Genomic DNA, 20,370 nt, shown 5'->3' with positions numbered 1-20,370 from the left:
TTAATTTAAAAATCAAAATGACCTTAATGGACACTTTGGCATTTGTAATATTATACAGGTAGACTTGTAAATTAATAATTTTGACCTTTGTGAGCAAGACAAGCAAATACTTGAATATAACTGGTTTTGAATTTTATTTTTATTCATCTGCTGCTTCTGTTTTAACCAAGAGCCCTCTTAAATCCATTTAAGAAGTAGCCCAAAGTATGAATCTCAAATTTTAAAATGAATTATGTAAATTGATATCCTATTGAATAATTAGCCAAGGAAAAATTTGGTCATTGGACTTTCAAGGGACGATCTCTTCTATGGCAATGCACAGAACTTACTTAGCAAAACCCTGAAGCTCTTAACAGATGTTTTCTAACCTTTGGCTCTAAGTCAGGAATTTGAAAGGCTAACACTCAAGGTAGTGTTGATGTCAGCATTTCCTATTAACTTTAAAAGGTCTGCTTAACACTACTGAATAACCTTGTTTTTCAAAGTCTAGCTGGAAATGTATCATTAATTCCAGTGTAACATGGATTGCATCATTTACAGAGGCTTCTTATTTTAATTAGTTTGCTCTCTGAATGATGGGTTGCTGAACCTGTAGCAAGAAATATTGTCTTGTTGCTAATAAAAGTGATGCAACTTTGTCTGGTCACATTCAAATTTGTGAAGATAGGAAAATTACATAAAATTGATTGTAGGTTTTAGATTTAGTTCAGTCACTTGAAATTGTAGTTTATATGCTATTGCTGTGGGCTGACCCTCTGCCAGCATCATTTTAGAGTCCCACTAACATCCTTGGGTTTGGGTCTCAGAGTAGGAATAAGTCTGAGCTGGACAGCTTGGAAACCCATAGTGCAGATCTACCACCCTCCTATAGGAAGGAGCATGGATGATGCTCTTCTCCCTCACTACAGTGTCAAGAAATGTCAGGGAACAGGTATCCAGAGCAGAGGTACTGGCCTTTATAATGATGATTTTAAAATATCATCAGGTGATTTTGCACGATTTTCATTCTTTGTCGTTTTCCTATGTTTCTCTTTACCCATTCACCAGTGAAAAGAAAAACAGAACATTTCATTTTATCTCGTAGTGCCAGGACTTCTCAGTATCATCCAGCCTCTGAAAATGGCAAGTGTTCTCACATGAATACAAAGCAGTAAGGTACCATTCAGACTTCGAGAGGCACAGAGTGAAGTGGGAAGTGTATCTAGGAGTTCAGAATTGCCTATTAAAAACTCAGTCGTAGTAGTGGAGTGTTTGGATGATTAACCCTCAACAACAGTAAACATATATAAATAAACAAGTTGAAAAGCATTTATTCTGCTATTCCATGTGATAAGTAGTCCTTGTCATACAGGGGTCCCAATAGATTGGGGTGCCCACAAGTTCTGAAATTCTGCATGAAGTTTTGGAGGCCTGTCATATTTTTTAGGAAAAGGGTCCTCATTTTTTAACCATACTTTCAGCGTTCTCTGGTCTGTGTATATCTAGATACATTTCTTCTGGTAGAAAGTACAGTGATGTATGTAAGATGAAATACTGCTCTTAATCCATACAGACTTTGTTCATCCAGACTGTGGAGATTGGCTAGACCTGCCAGAAGCAGAAGGGTGTGGTGTTTACTGGCCTTCCAAAAAAGACAGTTCTCACACAGGCTGGCATGCAGCCATCTTGTAGATCTTTCATGCCTAGACACTTTGAACCTCTCTCCCATATCACCAAACATTTATAGTTCCTTGAGCAGCCTCCTTTCTTTCTTGGCACTTCTTGAACATATTCCTTCTTGAACATTCCTATTCTTAAGCATATCTTTCCTGGCACAATCAATGCTATTCTAAATAGTAACCTTCTTGTCTTATTTGTGAGAATATTTTTTTTCTCTCCTCTTTTTGGCAATCGTGACCAGTTCTGTCTACTGTCTCTTCCAATCTTGAACTCCTAATCTCTGTTAGTAATATAAATATAAATACATCAAATTTAGAAGAGTGTATTTTTTGTATACTGTGTTTTGTAGAGCATGAGGGTATTATCCTTTATATTTTGAAATAACTTCTAAAAGGTATTTTATTTCCGATTCCTGTCCCTTGTTCCCCTTGATTCCCAGTTATTGGAATATTTCCAGCCATGAAGAAACCAGTCATGGTTCTTACTGGTTTCTTGAACTCTGACACCCATGTAAGCATCATAGTATTTTCTTTTCAGACTGTGCCAGCAACTAATGGAGGTCTTTGTATCTGCTGCAGGAATTCATGAAGAAACTGGAAGAAAAAAGAGCTGAACTAAATAAAGCCACCAGTATGGGAGATACTGTGTTGGCCATCTGCCATCCTGACTCCATTACCACCATTAAACATTGGATAACCATCATCCGGGCCAGGTTTGAGGAGGTCAGTCAGTCCCAGATAGTCTTTAGAGCAACAATTGCTGTAAAAGTTGGGAGGGAGTGGGAAAGTTCAGCAAATAAGATGGGAAGACGAGGCCTTTGTAGCGAAAAAAGTTTCTTTAAAATACTTATCTTCTGCACATTAGAAACCATGGTGGCACAGTGTTTAAGGACTCAGCTGATAACCAGAAGGTCAGTGGTTCAAACTGACAAACTTCTCCATGAGGAAAAGATATGGCGGTGTTCTTGCATAAAGATGTCTAGTCTCGGAAACCCTATGAGGCAGATCTCCTCTGTCCTGTAGGGTTCCTTACTATGAATCACAGGTGACTCCGTGGCAATGGGTTTGGGTTTCGCTTGTGAACATTACCAGTCTCTCTGATCCACTTTAAAAAATTATAGGAGTTTTGAAACTCTGTCCCTGAAACATTCATAGGCAAATGTCTGGTTCATTGTGTAATATTTTACACATTTTCATATGGTGTTAGTTGAATGATCTAGCATTGGCTATTATCTCAGAGAAGTTTATGCGTATGAAGTAAATCGGCATACACAAAAGTAAATTAATTCTGTATTTAAGATCTTTGTGTTTTTCATTTCCATTCTGTGCTACATGAAATAAGTATACTTAGTCCTTCAGAGAATACCTAGCTGAACTTATATGAGAAGACAAAAGGAAGTCTGAGTGATTGATGTATGTGTCTAAGCTTATAAAGATGACATATATCATGGAGGGCTCTCATAGCCTCCCCAAGTTGGGCTTTGGTGCCACGGATGGGATCTAAAAGGGCTGGATGCATCATAGGTCAAGCCCAGGAAGATCTTAATTTACAGTTTAAATTTGTATATTTTACATCAGTGAAACTATTCACTAAGTTGGAAGAAATTCAGAGAAATTTCTGTCTCTCCCAACAGGTTCTAGCCTGGGCGAAGCAACATCAGCAGAGATTGGCAAGTGCATTGGCAGGGCTTATTGCTAAACAGGAATTGTTGGAAGCTTTGCTGGCTTGGTTGCAGTGGGCTGAAACTACACTTAGTGATAAAGATAAAGAAGTCATCCCCCAGGAGATTGAAGAGGTGAAGGCCCTCATTGCAGAACACCAGGTAATTTAAATACAATCGCAGACCCTGTTAGCCATCTTCTTAAATTTTTTCCTTCCCTTCTACTGCCTTACTTCTCAGAAGATTGCTATACTTCCTCATACATAGTCCTCATTTCCTTAAAATTCAATTTTTAATTCTATACCTGTCCTAAGCTTCTTTCTCTGTAGTGACTTAATTGTGATGGTCTCTGTTCTCCCTGTGTGATCCTCCTGAAATCTGTGAAGGTAGTTCTGTGGCACTGTGAAGGTAGTTCTGAGGAGCTTCTTAATTAACTGCCCTACCTGTTGCCTTCTAAATGGCAGCTCTTCATACATTTTATCCTCAGCTCTTTGGTATTCCTTTTGCTCTGCTCCCTTCTTTGGTGCTCTCGTCCACACCCATGGCTTCAGCTGGTATTTGGTATTATGTTTCCCTGTTTGTATTTTCATCAGTATGCTGCTAAATATCTCCTAAGATGTCCATCACCACTGCAAATTCTGAAAGGTAGCATGGACTGTGTGTCAGAAAAAGTACTTCTTCTATGTATCCTGTCTGTTTTCATCTCTGAAACGATAGGAATCACATAAACTGATTTGGTTGAGATACACTAATGAAGAGAACATTATATATTAGCCCAATTTTGTTATGCAGTTAATATTGTGCTTACTACATTTTAATAAAAATATAAGATGGCAACATCTGTAATGCCTCTCAAATGTTTTGGGCCATGTTCTCCATGATCAGGAGTATTCCAAAAACATGGTACTTCACCTTTTAGCTCTGTCCCTTCTCCCCCATGTTTTGCTGCAGTCTCTGCTTGTCCTCAACATTCCCCATGCATTCCAGATACAAGCACCCCTAATCAATGTCTAAGAAGATGAGAAAGGAATGATAAGATGTTAAAAAACCTTTTTAATTATACTAGGGGGCTTCAAAGTTCATGAAAAAATTCTATTTTAATTCTATTTTTCCATGGACTTTTTGGAGCTCCCTTGTATACCTAATAAAATTTAGCCCTGACAGTATCCTCCCTGAGACTGAAGGAACCTAGTCTCTTATGTCCCTTGGCCACCCTTCAGGTCTGGAATGAAACTCAGCCTTGTGGCCCAAATATCAGGTAAGTATACAGTGGGGAAGCAATACTATTAAGGTATGCTCACCATGGAAAGTTCAACCACTCAAGATCAAAAGGGCAGCATTTAAGGACAAACATCAGAAAGGTTAGGAAAGAGGGTGGAATGGAAATAACCACAGGGAGTAAGAGGAGATTGTCATTGAGATGAAACAAAGTATCTGATTTGTTGAATGTAAAACTGATGATCTTCTCTGTATGTAAACCTTCACTGAGTTGACAAAGTTTTTTTTTAAAAAAAAGTACCTTCCCTGGCATAACTTATTTGTTAACAGACCTACTTGAAATATGCCCATGTTAAATGTGGATCATGGGCATAGATCAAAACCATCTAAAGTGTTTCAGATACATACCCCACAGAAAAGTCCCAGGGACCTCCTAGTTATTAACTTGTTCCTTTTCTGCCATATGCTCACTTCATATTCTTCAAGATGAGAAGTAGGTTAAGTTTGATTGGCATTATTCATGTAACTGCTCCCATACATGGTCTATTAAAGTAGAACTTACTGGTTGTTGTTGTTTTTTTTTTTAATTTAAATGTACTCTGTCAGTGATAACATGTTGCTTTCTTTAGAAATTAGTACTATATTACGATGGAGTCCTCGTGTGGTGTGCTGTAATATAAGCTAACCATGAGGTTGGTGGTTCAAACCCACTAGCTGCTCATTGGAAATTCCATACTGCGTAACTTTGAATTGGAATTGACTTGACATCTCTTAACAACAACAACAACACTATAATGGAGCCCTGGTGTGGCAAGCTGTATGATATTCTAACTGTAAGGTTCATGGCCCAAACTGCTCCTCAGAAATTCTATACTGGGTTACGATGAGTCAGACCTGACTCAACGACTCTTAACAGCAATAACATACCATGTTGTGTCTGATTGTTTGTTTCCATTACCTTATAGTAAAACATGGTGACTTTCTCCCTTTTTCAGGAATTGTAGCAGGGTTCCTTATCCTTGATTTTTAGTCCACTTCTAAAGGTGGTCTTTTCTTGCATACTTTTGTTTAACTGAAATCCTGTCTTTCATTTCAGACTTTCATGGAGGAAATGACCAGAAAGCAGCCTGATGTAGATAAAGTTACCAAGACCTATAAGAGGAGAACGGCGGATCCTTCCTCATTACAGTCCCACATCCCAGTCCTGGACAAGGGACGAGCAGCAAGTATGCAGTGACCAGTTTCTTTCAAATGAGGATGATTAAGCAAGGGAGCCAAGGAGCTCTGGTAGTGTAGTGGTTACGAATCAGGTTGTGAACCTTAAGGTCAGCAGTTCAAAACTTACCAGCTGTTCCGTGGGAGAAAGATGAAGATTTCTGCTCCCATAAAGATTTAGAGCCTCAGAAACCCTGTACAGGGTCGCTATGAGTCGTAACCAACTCCACGGCATATAACTGCCACCACCAAGCAAGGGAGCCAGTTTTCCTTGCTATCAAGCAAGTTATCATTTGAAACCTTGAAGTGACCAGGGGATTCTTCATGAGCTCTGTATCACAAACCATTTTCTTGAAAGAGTACATGGGCTCAGGAATTGCAGCAGCTTGGTTAAAAGTAAAGAAATAGATAATCCAGGTCTCTGTATATTGCATTTGTTTTCAAATGTATGTTTTGGAGTAGTTAGAAGAAAATGGAAATATTTTCAACAAAAACAGAAATGATTAGTTCTTTTGCATTACCTCATTTTTTCCCTATGAATGTGACAAAAAATGACCATCATGCGGATAAAAGTTCAGGAAATTTTACGTTTCTTGTAAGTGTTCTCAGACCAAGTACAGGGAGTCAGGGTAGCAAAGTGATGAAGAAAGAACACTGCAGTTGGAGTCCCTGGTTGTCCCCAGCATAACTGGGGAGTGGAACCTTTGGCAAGTTGCTTAAATTCTGAGCATCAGTGTCCTAATCTAGAAAAGAGGATAATTAGGATTTTATTGGATAGTTGTGAGCATTATAAGAGGAAGCATATGTAGTGCTTACCATACTTGCTGGTGTATTGTCAATACAGCCAGTTCCTGGGTTCAGAAAGTCTGAAGTATGGACAACTCATAACCTGCTGCACATGTGCAGTTTTAAACCATTGAAAAGGCTTCTCGTCATTTTTTGCACTAAAGTAAGGTCAGATAAGACATGTATGAACCTATGGAATTTTTCCTTCTTTTCCCTTAGCTTGAGGACTGCTGAACGTGTCTTTTTGGCTTTCTGACTCCAGGTCTTTGCACATTTTGTTGTATTTAACTTTGTCTTCTTGAGCTGCCTTTTTGAAATTTTCTATTCAGCTCTTTTACCTCCTCGTTTTTTCCATTTGCTTTAGCATCTCTATACAGGAAAGCACGTTTCAGAGTTTCTTCTGACATCTGTTTTGGTCTTTTACTTCTTTCTTGGCTTCTTAATGAACTTTTGCTTTCTTCCTCTTTGATGTTCTTGATGTCATCACAACTCTTCTGATCTTTGGTCTTTAGTGTCTAATGCGTCAAATCTGTTCTTCAGATCTCTAAATTCAGGTGGGATATGTTCAAGTTCATATATCAGCACTTGTGGACTTGTTTTCATTTTCTTCAGCTTCAGCCTGAACTTGCATATGGGCAGTTGATGGTCTGTTCCACAGTATACCCCTGGCTTTGTTTTGGGTGATGATAGGGAGCTTTTCTACTGTCTCTTTCCACAGATGTAGTCAGTTTGATTTTTGTGTATTCCATCTAGTGAGGTCCATGTGTATAGTCTTATTTTATGTTTAAAAAATGGTATTTGCAATGGAGAAGTCATTGGTCTTGCAAAATTCCATCATGTGATTTCTTTGCCAAAAGAACAAACCAATCTCTGTTGAAAGAAGTACAGCCAGAATGTTCCCTGGAAACCAGGATGGCCAGACTTAGTCTCTCATCCTTTGGATGTATTGTCAGGAGGGACCAGTGCCTAGAGAAGGATATCATGCTTGGTAGATAGAGTAGAGGGTTGGAGAAAAAGAGAAAGACCCCCAACAAGATGGATTGGCACTGTGACAGCAGTGATGGGCTCAAATGTGACCACTATTTTAAGGTTGGCTCAGGACCAGACAGTGTTTCCTTCTGCTGTGTTATGAGTCCTGTTGTCGCTATGAGTCGGTACAGACTTGATGGCACCTAATGGCAGCAAGAACAACAATGCACCTGTTCTAACTGATCTATATGTTATTAAAGACACAGGAACACATGTCATTTGTAACCTGGGGACTATGTGTACCGAATAAATATTAGAGTTCTGGTGTGGAATTGTAGAAAAAGCACTGGACTGCTAATTGTAAGCTCAGCCATTTGATTATATCAGCTGCACCTTAGAAACCATATACAGGGCTGCTATGAGTCAGAACTGACTCGGCGGCACTTAACAACAAAAACAATTAATATTTATAAGTATCCCTAGTCTGGGAGTTAGGAATTCTTAACAAATCTTAACTTGGAAACTTACTTTCTGGACGCCCTAGGCTACTAACTTTTTTCTAAGCTTCTCTTAACTATGAGTTTAGATGAGGAAAATGTGTTGAAAGAATTCTTTTGTGAAGTTAAAGAAAGTTGTGAAAAAAATAGCCAGAAATCAGGAGAAAACTTTAGTAAGGCAGTACATAAAAGACACTGCACAAGAAACACAATCTCAGTAAAAAGATGGTTTGGGAGAAAGTTGAGATCCTTCTGTGTTTAAATGTCCGGGAATTTGTAAAGTGTCTTACTGTGGCTCCAATGAGTTCTCCATGCCTTCTGCCTTCAGTTCTCCTCCCTTCAGCCTTATCTTCCAAGGGGCAATTCTGGAGGATTCTAAAATATGTTTCACTTTGCTGAGAGATTTCTTTTATCTTGTCCTAAAAAAGAGGAGGGTCACAAAGTGCTTCCTTGTTATTGAAATGCTTGGAATCTTAACCTGGAATATGTTTTTAGCATATGTTTTAGAAGCGAACATAAGCCCCTAATTTATATGAGCAGTCTGAGGTCTTGAATAAGTAGACACATACTGACCTCTACATTATGCTTCATCTACATTAGAGCACTTCTACTTGTAATTCCGAATAATTGATTCAGTGTTAGCAAAGAAGAAAAAGGCAAACCGTTAACATATCTCAGGACCCTTGAATACTCTTCCATCCTAATTGAAGTTTTATTTTCACAGGAAAACGCTTCCCAGCATCAAGCTTGTATCCCTCTGGATCCCAGGCACAAATAGAAACCAAGAATCCAAGGGTAAACTTACTAGTGAGCAAATGGCAACAAGTCTGGCTCCTGGCATTGGAAAGGAGGAGGAAGCTCAATGACGCTTTGGACAGACTGGAGGAGGTTAGAGAGAACTCATCCATTCACCAGATGCCTTTTTTCATCATAATACCTTGCTAAATTTTTTATCTGTTAGAATTTTCTGACGATGGATAAGTAAATTCATTTGAAAATATGTTCTACCTCTAAAATTAATATTGCAAGTGCATACATTTTTGTGAAAAACTGATTAATGAAATTTGGAGTTAGAGAATCTATAAAGTATGATCGAATATATACAAAATCAGAGGCTGGCTCCTTAAATTGGGAAGTTTTCAAAAGTCTAGGAAAATTAAGAGAGTGACTTAGAGGAAAAGGAGAGGAAACAAGAGGTTCAAGAAGTACTGCACTGGGCGTGCTGTTCCATTGTACTGGGTACTGGTGGACATACCAGGTGAGAGTGGAAAAGCCACCATGTGATTTGGTCATAATCAGAAATTTTCACTTTGAGTTCTTTTTTTACTTGATTTTTAAAATCTGTTTTCTTATATTTGTAAAGGAAATTCAGTAATGCAATAAACTTTCTGAGTCCACTTTTTAAAGTTATGCCTTTTTTTTTTTTTTTTGGGAAATGTAAAATATATGTGTGTTACCTAAAGGATCACTAAAAGTAACTTCAGTGTAAGTACAGTATAAGACATAATTTGAGCACAGTATTAATTGGAACTAAAAATATCTTTTCCTCCTTCTAGCTGAGGGAATTTGCTAACTTTGATTTTGATATCTGGCGTAAAAAATACATGCGGTGGATGAATCACAAGAAATCTCGAGTGATGGACTTCTTCAGGAGAATTGATAAAGATCAGGATGGAAAAATAACTCGACAAGAATTTATTGATGGAATTCTTTCCTCAAGTAAGTCCCAAGCCAGATGACTAATGGATATAAAATAAACACCATTTAAAATCATGGGACTAGTCAACTTGGATTACTAATAAAACTTTGCCCTAGCTTGGCTAGGAAGTCACTGTCCTTAAAACAAAAAAGGCCTTAAATAAAATTTGTGGCTGGGGAGTGAGGCACACCTGGTAATTGTGCAACTACAGATATGTGCCTTCACCCCACTGAATCTTTGACTTTATTATATAACGAAGCTAGTAATATTTCATTCTTACGCTGCATGTTTTACCTGTCTTACAATGGTTGTGGTGGTGGTCATGTGCTGTGGAGTCGGTTCTGACTCATAGTGACCCTGTATAGGATTCTGTAGGGAGCAGAAAGCCTCATTGTTCTCCTGAGGTGAGCAGCTGGCAGATTTGAACTGCTTCCCTTTTGGTTAGCAGTTCAACTCATAACCCACTACACCACCAGCGCTCCATTGACTCCTAATAGGAAATCAATAAATGGAACATCTTTAGTCTTTACTTTCGTTTTGTTTGGAATTCACATTCCAATCTAACAATTCCATTAATACAAAACGAAAATTCTAAAAATCTTAGGTTTATTTCACCTTCTTGTTTGATGTTCTAGTCATGTGCATGTGATTTCCCACATGGCTACTGAAAGTTGTTCTAAAAGTAAATAAGGTAAACTTTGATATAAATTATTCCTTAAGCAAAGTTGTAGCTGCTACATTTGAAATGGCTAATATTAAACCATTTTCAACTTACAGAAACAGTGATTTCCTCTAGTCCAACCTGATTTTAAAAGTACTATAATATGTTTGATCACCATGCTAAAACATCACCAGCTGCACACTGAGATAAGCGGATTAAAATGTGCAGACTGTCATGAGGCAGAATGAACATCCACTGCTATCCACTTCTTACTATTATTTTTGAAAATTTCAGAGTTCCCAACCAGTCGTCTGGAGATGAGTGCAGTTGCAGATATATTTGACAGAGATGGTGATGGATATATTGACTACTATGAATTTGTAGCAGCCCTTCACCCAAATAAGGATGCATATAAACCTGTCACCGATGCTGACAAAATTGAAGATGAGGTACTCACTATCTTTCCAAAGGCTGCAGTCATGATAGGATATTCTGCTAGTATATGAAAGCATGTGCAATTCATACAGACATTATATTTCTCTCCATGTTTGGTTGATATGTCAAAGTTTTAAGGATTCAACTTTGTAATATTAACATGACAATGACTATTTCATCATTGTTTTTGGCAGGTGACAAGGCAGGTAGCTAAGTGTAAATGTGCAAAACGATTTCAAGTTGAACAAATTGGAGATAACAAATACAGGGTAAGTTTGCAAAATAATTCAATACTTCTTCTAAAGCATACAAGCTAAAATTTTGTATATGCTATTTTCTGTGAGTCCTAATTAGTTATTGTTATGTCGGAACACAATTTATTGATGCTTGGGGAGTTCAAAAAGCCATAGGAACATTCCATTCCCCCCCTAACCAGAAACCTTTTTGAAGCCTCCCCCCCCCCCCCCATATCATTAAATTGTGTTCTGAGATAAATTTTGTATGTGAAATTTCATATTTTGTCATCTTTGTTTATGGAAAGGAAGCCTAATTAGGACATCATCTTTGAACTATATACATACTATTTTTAAGGAGAAAGAATATTTGCAGAAAAACACTCAAATCTCTTCAAGGGGCTTCAAAAAGTTTGTGGAAGATAGATTTACAAGATAATGGAACTTTTCCATGAGCTTTTTGAGGGCCCCCAAATTGGTTTGAACCACTAGGTCAGTGGTTCAAGCTCCTCAGCCGCTCCTCAGAACCCCCCTATACAGGGTCGCTTTGAGTTGGAACCAACTCGACGGCACTTAACAACAACAACACATACATATGTTGTTTAGTGTTACTTTATAATAGTTTTTGTCTACTTTATAATAAATAGTTTTTCTTATGATTAGAGGTAAGTTTTCAAATAATCAAGATAGAACCATAAAATTGTAAATGTTGACTCATTTTTGTAAATATTTTCCAGTTGTGCAATCATTGCTCTCATTTCAAATCTCAGTGACTCAGTTCACCCTCAAAACCCCTTACTTGAAGAAAAATATAACTTCATTACTCTCTTGGCTTTTTTCTCTTTTTCAGACCATGTTTTGTATGTATAAGCTAGATAGAAAATGGAATGAGTTTCTCTAATACAGTGTGTGACTTACAGAGGAAACTTTTCCTTTTTATTTTTATGTTTTCACATTGAAACTTTTTTAACCTTAAATATAAAACCCAAAGATTTAAAAAAATACATACTATAGAGAAAAATATCTTATTTATTTGGTCTGAAGTTGAGATAACTTGATATCTACCTGCACATCTCTAAACTAGACATCATACCCAAAATCACAGCGTGTGAGAGTGTTTGTGTTCTAGAGTTATACAGAGAGTTTCCTGTTGAACTAATTGTCTTTCTCCCATTTTTCATTTTTATTTTTTGTCAGTTCTTCCTGGGAAATCAGGTATAAACCAGTTGAATGTATTATCAAGTTCCCAATTATTATTTTATTTCAATTCATAGTCATTAAAGCTTGTCATGGCCAATCTTTCCCATGCTGTCCCCTTAGCTACTACATTGTTGGTTGGCGTGGTGTTTCTGTAAGCGCTATAAGGATCCTTGATCCAGGATTCCTTTTTGCCTTGTGTCTCAAATGAGGAGATTACTTTTAAGTGAACCAGATAATGAATTATAGCCTGTCTGGCTACAGTGTTGCAAACGTTTCAGTTCAATTCCAATATTTTTAACACTCTTAACATATATTTTGGAGTCCTGGTGTGGCGCTGTTGGGTAAGCACTGGACTGTTTACCACAAGTTTGGTGGTTCAAACCCACCAGCCACTCCTTGGAAACCCTATACAGGGTTGCTATGAGTCAGAATCAACTAGACAGCACTCAACAACATCACCAAGTGTATATTTTATGTGAATACTCATTGGAACACAAATTTGGTTCACCACACATCTCTGGGTAGCCATGTTGGTAAATGGTTGATAGAAAAGGATTAGTGCCAGGCAATGACACGGAAAAGCAGAGTTAGTCAAACATCTCCAGAGTTGTCAGCCACAAGTAATGTCTTCTCTCCAAAGCAGCTATCATCCATTGGTTCCAAATCATTGATTTACTCTACCCAAGTACTTTGCATCCTCAGAGTAGAAATTTTAGCTCTTCAGTGATGCCATTCCTGCTGAGGAAAATTATCTCTTGTAACTCATGAAGTCTAATTCGCATTTTATGCCACCTAGAGCTCAAATTTAAATCAGTATAACCTGTCCATTGGTGAAGCATCCTGATCAGAATGTTTGAACTAAAGAGAACGCTCATGTTTTGATTTAAGCGTGTCCATGAAAGAGAAGAGTTCTTTACTATTTGCTTTATTAGACTGTCCAACTAGTGTCATATTAAATATTGCTCTGCCAGTCAGCTTTTAAGCCATGTCACAACTCGAGCTTCAAGTGATCACCTTTTATTGTAACAAATCATTTTTAAGCAGAAATATTCAGTTACTTTAAATATAGTTAGTATGTATTTAGTTAGTATTTTTCGAAGGCTGTTTTTCCATTCTTGTTATGTTTTGAGTCGGCAATTGGGATAACATCTTTTATTTGTGGAGAAATAAAAAGAAATTGCCACCTCAAAGAACTGTATTCACTAAAAGCACAAAAAACATTAGTCTTTCTATTTTTTTTTCCCTTTGCCTTGTGAGTGGGAAATTTAGGAGAATTCTGAGGACAGTGTTAGTGGTTTGGAGAATGTGTTCCAAAAATGTAATTTAAGATATTCATCTATATTCTAACTGAAATTTCATCTCATTGAAGTACTTTCTCTGTATCTGTAAAAACGCGTGTTTTGAATATAATCTGGGACCAAAATATCTGGTCCAGTTATCTGGTTCCTTAAGGGTAATTTTCTTTAAATCCCCTCTTTCCCTTTGCTTTATTAGCAGCACAAAATTTTTTTCTAACAAAATCAATGTAGATTTTGAGTTTTGAGTTTTAAATTACATTTTTCAGGTACAGTGTCAGTTCTTGCAAAGTTTCAGTCTTCAGTTTAAAAATGGATTTTGAAATAATGATTAGAAATGGTTTGATGTCAAATTCCTAAGTTCCTGCTGGTATATTTTATGAGCTTCAGGCCCTTTTGAGTTTTAGGATCTTAAATGGGATTTGGTTAGCTTTATTTTAGGATTCTATTACTTTTCTGTTTATCCATCATGAGCCCAGACAAATAGACAAAGTCACAATTGCATCTTACTTACCTTAAAAAGAAGTTATTATATTTTATGCTGTTTTCGCTTTAGTGTTTGCTGGGTTAGCAACCATGAAATTCAGCATGGTGGTTTATAGAAGTTGGACATCAACCTATTAGAAATGATTTAAAAGTATAAAGTCATTCATTTCTCATGGGTTTTCAAAACAGATTAACTTTATGATCAGAGACTACCTGTAATCTTAGAAATCATTTTCAGGAGTTGGCAGAATCTATAACGAATTTAGGTGATAAGAGTGTGTATAGTTCTGGCAGAATAGCTTCAGAGAAACCCTTTTGAATTTGAAAGCTGTATTACTAATGTGTCAAGTGGCTGTTCTAAAGTTAAAGTAATCTAGGGTGGCATATTCATCCAGCCTTTAACAAATTGGTTTTCCAGAGCATTAGGGATGCAGAAATTGTAATTGACTGTGAAATTTCTATCAGTCACCTTCATTGACGCCTTTATTCTCCCCAAGCCAAACCTCCTTAGAGAAAACAACATGAGTTTATGAAGAATTCTTCAACAAATTTCAGTGGACAGCAGTTTATGACATTTCATTTATTTCGTATGAGCCCTCAACAAGTGAACCGGTGCTTATTTTCATGGCTGCGTTAATCTCTGAAAAGTATTTTTAAATTACGTGTTTACATCATAAGAGAGATATTTTTTAGACCAAAGCTTTAGTATTACACCTGATAACCTTTATCTTTTTGCCAAACTGTTTCCTTTGGGCTAAATCAGCATGCAGCAGTCTAACACAGATCATTACATACCCCCTTTTCCTGGATTTTACTAATCACTGTGAACTAAACAAGAAATTTAAACTGATCGCTTAAGCTACTGCTGATTGCACATCACCCTTTAATTTTGAATTATTATTATTGACTATTAGAGGTTCTTTCTTCCTTCATCTGCACAGTTTGGAGACTCTCAACAACTACGACTTGTTCGGATCCTACGAAGTACCGTGATGGTTCGTGTTGGAGGTGGCTGGATGGCACTTGATGAGTTCTTAGTGAAAAACGATCCTTGCAGGGGTAAGGATGCTTATATCAAGATAGTAGCACTGTGAAAATGTATCAGTTCTGTATGATCTTCCAACATCAAAAGCATACTGGGTATAACTTCGGCCATTTACTCCAAATAGTGAGTGTTTCCCATTAGTCTCTGTCAGCTTAAGGTTCCCACAGAATGTGTGGCTGTCATGTAAACCATGTTCTTTCCATTAATTATTTTATTTCTCTGGACTAATATGAGACAGGTAGGCAACAGATACTAGAATAGGTTTTCTGTACAAAACCCTTTTGTGCTTTTCCCAACACTTAATGCCAATGTAGAGAAAAAGCGCTCATTTGTCATTAAATAGCAAAATAAGAGGAAAGAAAGTTGAAGTGTTGAATTGTGAAACTACTGTATAGTGAAGGGTTAAAACTGAAAGTTTTTATGAAATGAGGGAGGAGGTGAAGGGAAGCAGTAATTAAAAAAAAAATTAAAATAATAGTGAACTACCAACTTGACACTGACTTTGAAGTTGTGAGATTTGGAAAATTAAATACATAAACAGAACGCTATACCACACTTTATATTTACCAACCCAAGATCCCTAGGTGGACTTTTGATCTTCCTTATTTTCCAGATCTCACAGTCAACTTTTGGAGTCCTGGTGTGGCGCTGTAGGATCAGCACTGGACTGCTAACCACAAGGTTGGCAGTTCAAACCCACCAGCTGCACCTTGGAAACCCTATTCAGGGTCACTATGAGTCGGAACCGACTCTACGACGCTTAACAACACAGTCAACTTTGCATCTTTAATTGATTCATAATAGTTATCTCATAATAGTTGTTATTAAGTTTCATTTGCTGAGCAAGACTTTTTGTGTTTTGGGGTTTTTTTTTACTTTAGAATAAAAAAAGACAGTTTTTCCTTAGCATTTGCACTCATTTTAAACCTTAAAAACAAACAGCTACAAATGTTTGTACCTGCTTTAATCGGCTACATAGTGAGAGGCTAAGCATCCTCAAGAGGGACCTGTTGGTTCTTGTGCTACCATCTGAATACATAGGAACATCTGTACAGTCAACAGGCTTGTGTTGTTACAAAACCATATGCAGTAGCTCTGCTGTCTACAAGTCAAATCTCCACCTGTGAAAGAAGTAAAATATCATTTGAAAAGACTGCAGTCCAAGGTAATGAAGCTTAATTATGAGAAAAAGAGATAAGAATGTGTGTAATGTTCCATCAGGTTGCTTAGGGACGTTAGCATACCTGTGGAAGTCTTCTAAATTCTCTCCTTATTGAGTCAAACCTTTGAAAGCTTCCTTTCCTGATGCAACCTTCTTCTAAAACGTGTGCTAAAGGACCTATCTGAGCACCCTTTGCATAGTCAACTGCTGTACTTTGTTTCTTCTCCTGCTAACAGTATTCTTAAATGTGATTGGTATCCTGTGTCATTTTTTCCTAGTTCATCATCATGGGAGTAAAATGTTACGTTCGGAATCAAACTCTTCAATTACTACTACTCAGCCTACTATAGGTTGGCAACCCCTCTCTTTGCCTCTTCCTGCCTTTCCTTTTTCTCTTTCCGACTTTTTCATTCTTGCTTTAATCATTTGTTTTAAAATAACACGCTTCATCCATTGCACATGGCTTAACTCATATCCAACTGAGCTGGTGCTTCCAAATTAAAAAAAAATTGACACCCTTCCAGTGTGTTGCAAATGCAGGCATCACATAAGTGATCAAACACATGCTAACACCGTTGCTTCTCTGGTTCTTGTGAAGTGCTCTCCGTGTGCTTATGTGTTTGTATGAGTGCTCCATCACCGATTAACCTCACAGATATTTGGGTCTGGTGTTTGTTATTGCATGTTGGTAAAGCAGAGTTTTCAAAGGCACAAACCCAAAACACTAGCTGCTTCATTTAAGTGAAAAATCTGAAAGTTTATTACATGTTGTCATCATGATTAATGAACCATCTCTCACTCTGTGTAATTTTATTGTTTAATTAATCCCAATGTTAAGTACTGGCATTTTCCTTACCTCAATAGTACATGCAAACGACACAGTCCCTGCCTTCCTGGCTTGTCTTCTCAATGTGGTGAAAGGGTAATGAAACCATGTGGGCATCAGTAACTGGTGGATTAACAATTTTTAGCATGGGCTTTCCATTTTCATGCTGACTCTTTCTTTAATAGTGATTTTTCTTGCTGATGTCTAGTGTTAGAAATAAGCACACTTTTTTGTTGTTTTTCCCTCCAAGCTCACTTGTATCCAAAAGGAATGCATTGTAAAGGAATGCATTTAACTTTTTGTTATGCTGAGTTGGAGTTGGCATGGCAAAAAGATGCTCCTCAAAGTGATCTCTGGTGCCAGGCTGTGGTTTTTCACACAAAAGATTAAGTGTCTCTTTTTGCCTTCTTCTTTATTTGTGTGCGTGTGTGTGTGTGTGTGTCTGTGTGTGTAATCCAGCTAAAGGAAGGACAAACATGGAACTGCGGGAAAAGTTCATTTTAGCAGATGGTGCCAGTCAAGGTATGGCTGCTTTCCGACCCAGGGGCCGTAGATCCCGGCCTTCATCCAGAGGAGCATCACCCAACCGATCTACTTCTGTGTCCAGCCAGGCAGGTCAGGCGGCCTCCCCACAGGTTCCTGCCACCAGCACACCCAAGGTAGGACTCGGGATGAAATCTTTTCTTCCTCGTAGCCAAATATACTTTTGAATGTTTTAGGTCTTCTGGAATTCGTAGAATTAATTTTCCCTGTTTGTGTTCCTTCTCATAATATGGGATATGATGGAGATGTTTAGTAAGTGGGGGCTTCAAAAATTCATGGAAAAATTCCATTATCTTTCTATTTCATTATATATATCTATATACTTTTTTTTTAAACTTCACTCACCTATATTTGGAGTATATGATTTGCCATCAGCTCTTTCCACATATTTTAAATTGCTGTACCCATCCTCACTGTGAAATGTAGCCCCTTGCTATGAATATCTCTTTCTGTGGCTTTGTTTTGTCACCTGTTCTCCTTTACATTTGATTTGCCATTGTTCCATACAGATTCTCCATCCCTTAACACGCAATTATGGTAAACCATGGTTGACAAACAGCAAAATGTCAACTCCTTGTAAACCAGCAGATTGCCCAGACTTTGCCGTGTCATCTGCAGAGGTATTGTAAGGTCCCAGATTCCAGTCTAACAGTCTAATTGAAACAATCACCTACTAACATTGCACTACCACCCTTAATATGTGTACTTTTGATACTACTACTACTTTTTATAGACTTTGATCAAAGAAATATCAACGCAGCAGCTCTTGGAAGCCTTGAGAGTGAGGGGCTAGTTAGCAGAAAGGACAGTCTATATCTCCTTGAACAGTGTTGGCTTAACTTGCTCACACCTGTAGGTTCTAAACCTCCTCTGCTGTTTTCTTACTCATAGTTGACTCTGGTGCACTCTCAAGAGAGTGAAACAGAGGCGATTATGTCCACACCTAAGTTGTTGTTAAGTGCTGTGAAGCTAGTTACGACTCATAGTTACCTGATAAGGGCTTCTGAGGCTTTAAATCTTTGCAGGAACAGAAAGTCTTATCTTTCTTCCACAGAGTGGCTGGTGGGATTGAATCCTGACCTTGTGGTTCACAGTCCAGTGCTTATTCTGTGGAACCACCACACTCCCCTGAGTTTCTTTTGTCATAGGGTATGCTTTTGCTAGGAGACATACTTGGGACAGGAAATGCAGCACATTGGCTTTGGTCAGAAGTAAGAGGCAGTGTCATTTGCAAGAGAATCGCCTAAATTAAAAGAATGTGCACTGATTATTCACTATGGGTGACTATGACTTTACTTTGCAAGTTATCAGTTTGGATTGGGGGGACTTAGATCTATAAAAAGCTACCTTATTTTTGATAAGTAATCAGCATAGCTTTATTAGGTTGTAATAATTGTTTTTATTCAAGCAAGCACTCACTTTTAAATATGATAATATGGGGACATTTAGGCAGTGTGTCCAAGAGATACAAATATTGGCAAGGTTAACCCATGTATCAGAAAGTTGACATTGACTTAAAAATCAACAATGTATCTTTTTGAGAATCTTCTCTGTGATATGACAGCCATAAGCCCCAAATGATCTCATATTTGATTAGAATCATAATATTTAGGGGGAGAAGTCCCTAAATACCATTTAAAAAATATGAAAGAAACATTTCATTGTAATAATCTAGACTGTAGCTTATCAATCAGGACCCTTGTATCAATCAGGACCCTTGTATAAAATTATAAAAGAGCCCTTTATAATTTTCAAAGAACTTTCACACTTATCATTTTACTTAATCTTCATAATAATCATAAGAAATTGACAAAGAAAATTTTGTTACTCTTATGACTCTGTGAAAATCTATGGCTGATGAGAGGGAGAATTAAAACAGAAATTACCAATTTTCTACTTCTTCCTTATTGCTTCTTCCTCATTCCTGCTCTGAGGTGTCCCATCCAGTTTATACATGCACAGGTTTATTCCAAACCAAACGTGCTTAAACATGCCTTTCAGATAAGTGGATGGCTGCAGACAAGTTTGTCGGTAATAATCTGTCTTATTGTTAGGAGTTCCTTAAAAAACAAAAACAAAAAAGTCCAATTAAAACAGTGCTTTCAAGGGAATCTGCAGATGTTGTGGTTGTTAAGTGCTGTTGAGTCGGTTCCAACCCATAGCAACCCTGTATAGGGATTCTAAGGAGTGGCTGGTGAGCTTGAACCACCAACCTTGCTTTCAAACTGACCTTTCAGTCCAGCCATACCAGGACTCTTAGAGGATCTAGTAGGCCAGCTCAGTTCAAGGTAGAGAGGTCAGCTCAAAAACTTATGGCTACTGAGTTTTGGGACTTCAAAGGGGGGATCATCATGATAGATTTTCTTGAAGAACGCAGGACAATCACAGCCATTTTTTGAAAGAAATTTTAAGAAAATTGAAAGCTGCATCCCACCAAGAAATTATTTCCATCACAACAACACACCTGCTTATTTTAAAGGGTAGCATGGACTGTCCTACGAGAATTCCATGGGAAAAGCCTTAGGCCACCGTCCTACAGGCCCAATCTTACCCCTATATTTTGTTCCCCTTGCTCAAAGAGCTTTTTCAAAGGAACATGATTTTCCATCCCTTAAGGAAGCCACTTTCAGAGGTTCAAGCTGGATCCAGAAGAGACCGTGGAACAAGAGATATCATTGCTGATGTCCATTGGATCTTGGCTGAAAGCAGAGAATATCAGAAAGATGTTTACCTATGCTTTATTGACTACGCAAAGGCTTTCGATTGTGTGGATCATGACAA

General features: G+C 37.7%; 1 protein-coding gene across 4 annotated transcripts in view; it reads left to right on the top strand.

Moving 5' to 3' along the window:
• The window catches only part of DST (dystonin), a 626,281-nt gene that overhangs the window by 597,801 nt on the left and 8,110 nt on the right, over positions 1-20,370 (top strand). For all 4 annotated transcript variants that reach the window (XM_006835734.1, XM_006835735.1, XM_006835736.1 and 1 more), the window contains 11 exons: positions 2,238-2,381; positions 3,293-3,481; positions 5,634-5,763; positions 8,729-8,892; positions 9,561-9,723; positions 10,659-10,813; positions 10,994-11,068; positions 12,230-12,247; positions 14,955-15,072; positions 17,506-17,705; positions 18,099-18,209. In XM_006835734.1, the coding sequence (XP_006835797.1) occupies positions 2,238-2,381; positions 3,293-3,481; positions 5,634-5,763; positions 8,729-8,892; positions 9,561-9,723; positions 10,659-10,813; positions 10,994-11,068; positions 12,230-12,247; positions 14,955-15,072; positions 17,506-17,705; positions 18,099-18,209 (1,467 nt within the window). The remainder of the gene's footprint in view (positions 1-2,237; positions 2,382-3,292; positions 3,482-5,633; positions 5,764-8,728; positions 8,893-9,560; positions 9,724-10,658; positions 10,814-10,993; positions 11,069-12,229; positions 12,248-14,954; positions 15,073-17,505; positions 17,706-18,098; positions 18,210-20,370) is intronic.

The sequence above is a fragment of the Chrysochloris asiatica genome, unplaced genomic scaffold (genome assembly GCF_000296735.1).
Source record: "Chrysochloris asiatica unplaced genomic scaffold, ChrAsi1.0 scaffold00019, whole genome shotgun sequence".
Lineage (NCBI taxonomy): Eukaryota > Metazoa > Chordata > Mammalia > Afrosoricida > Chrysochloridae > Chrysochloris > Chrysochloris asiatica.
The sequence above is the reverse complement of the archived record's forward strand: the minus strand, read 5'-3'. Positions and strand labels throughout refer to the sequence as shown.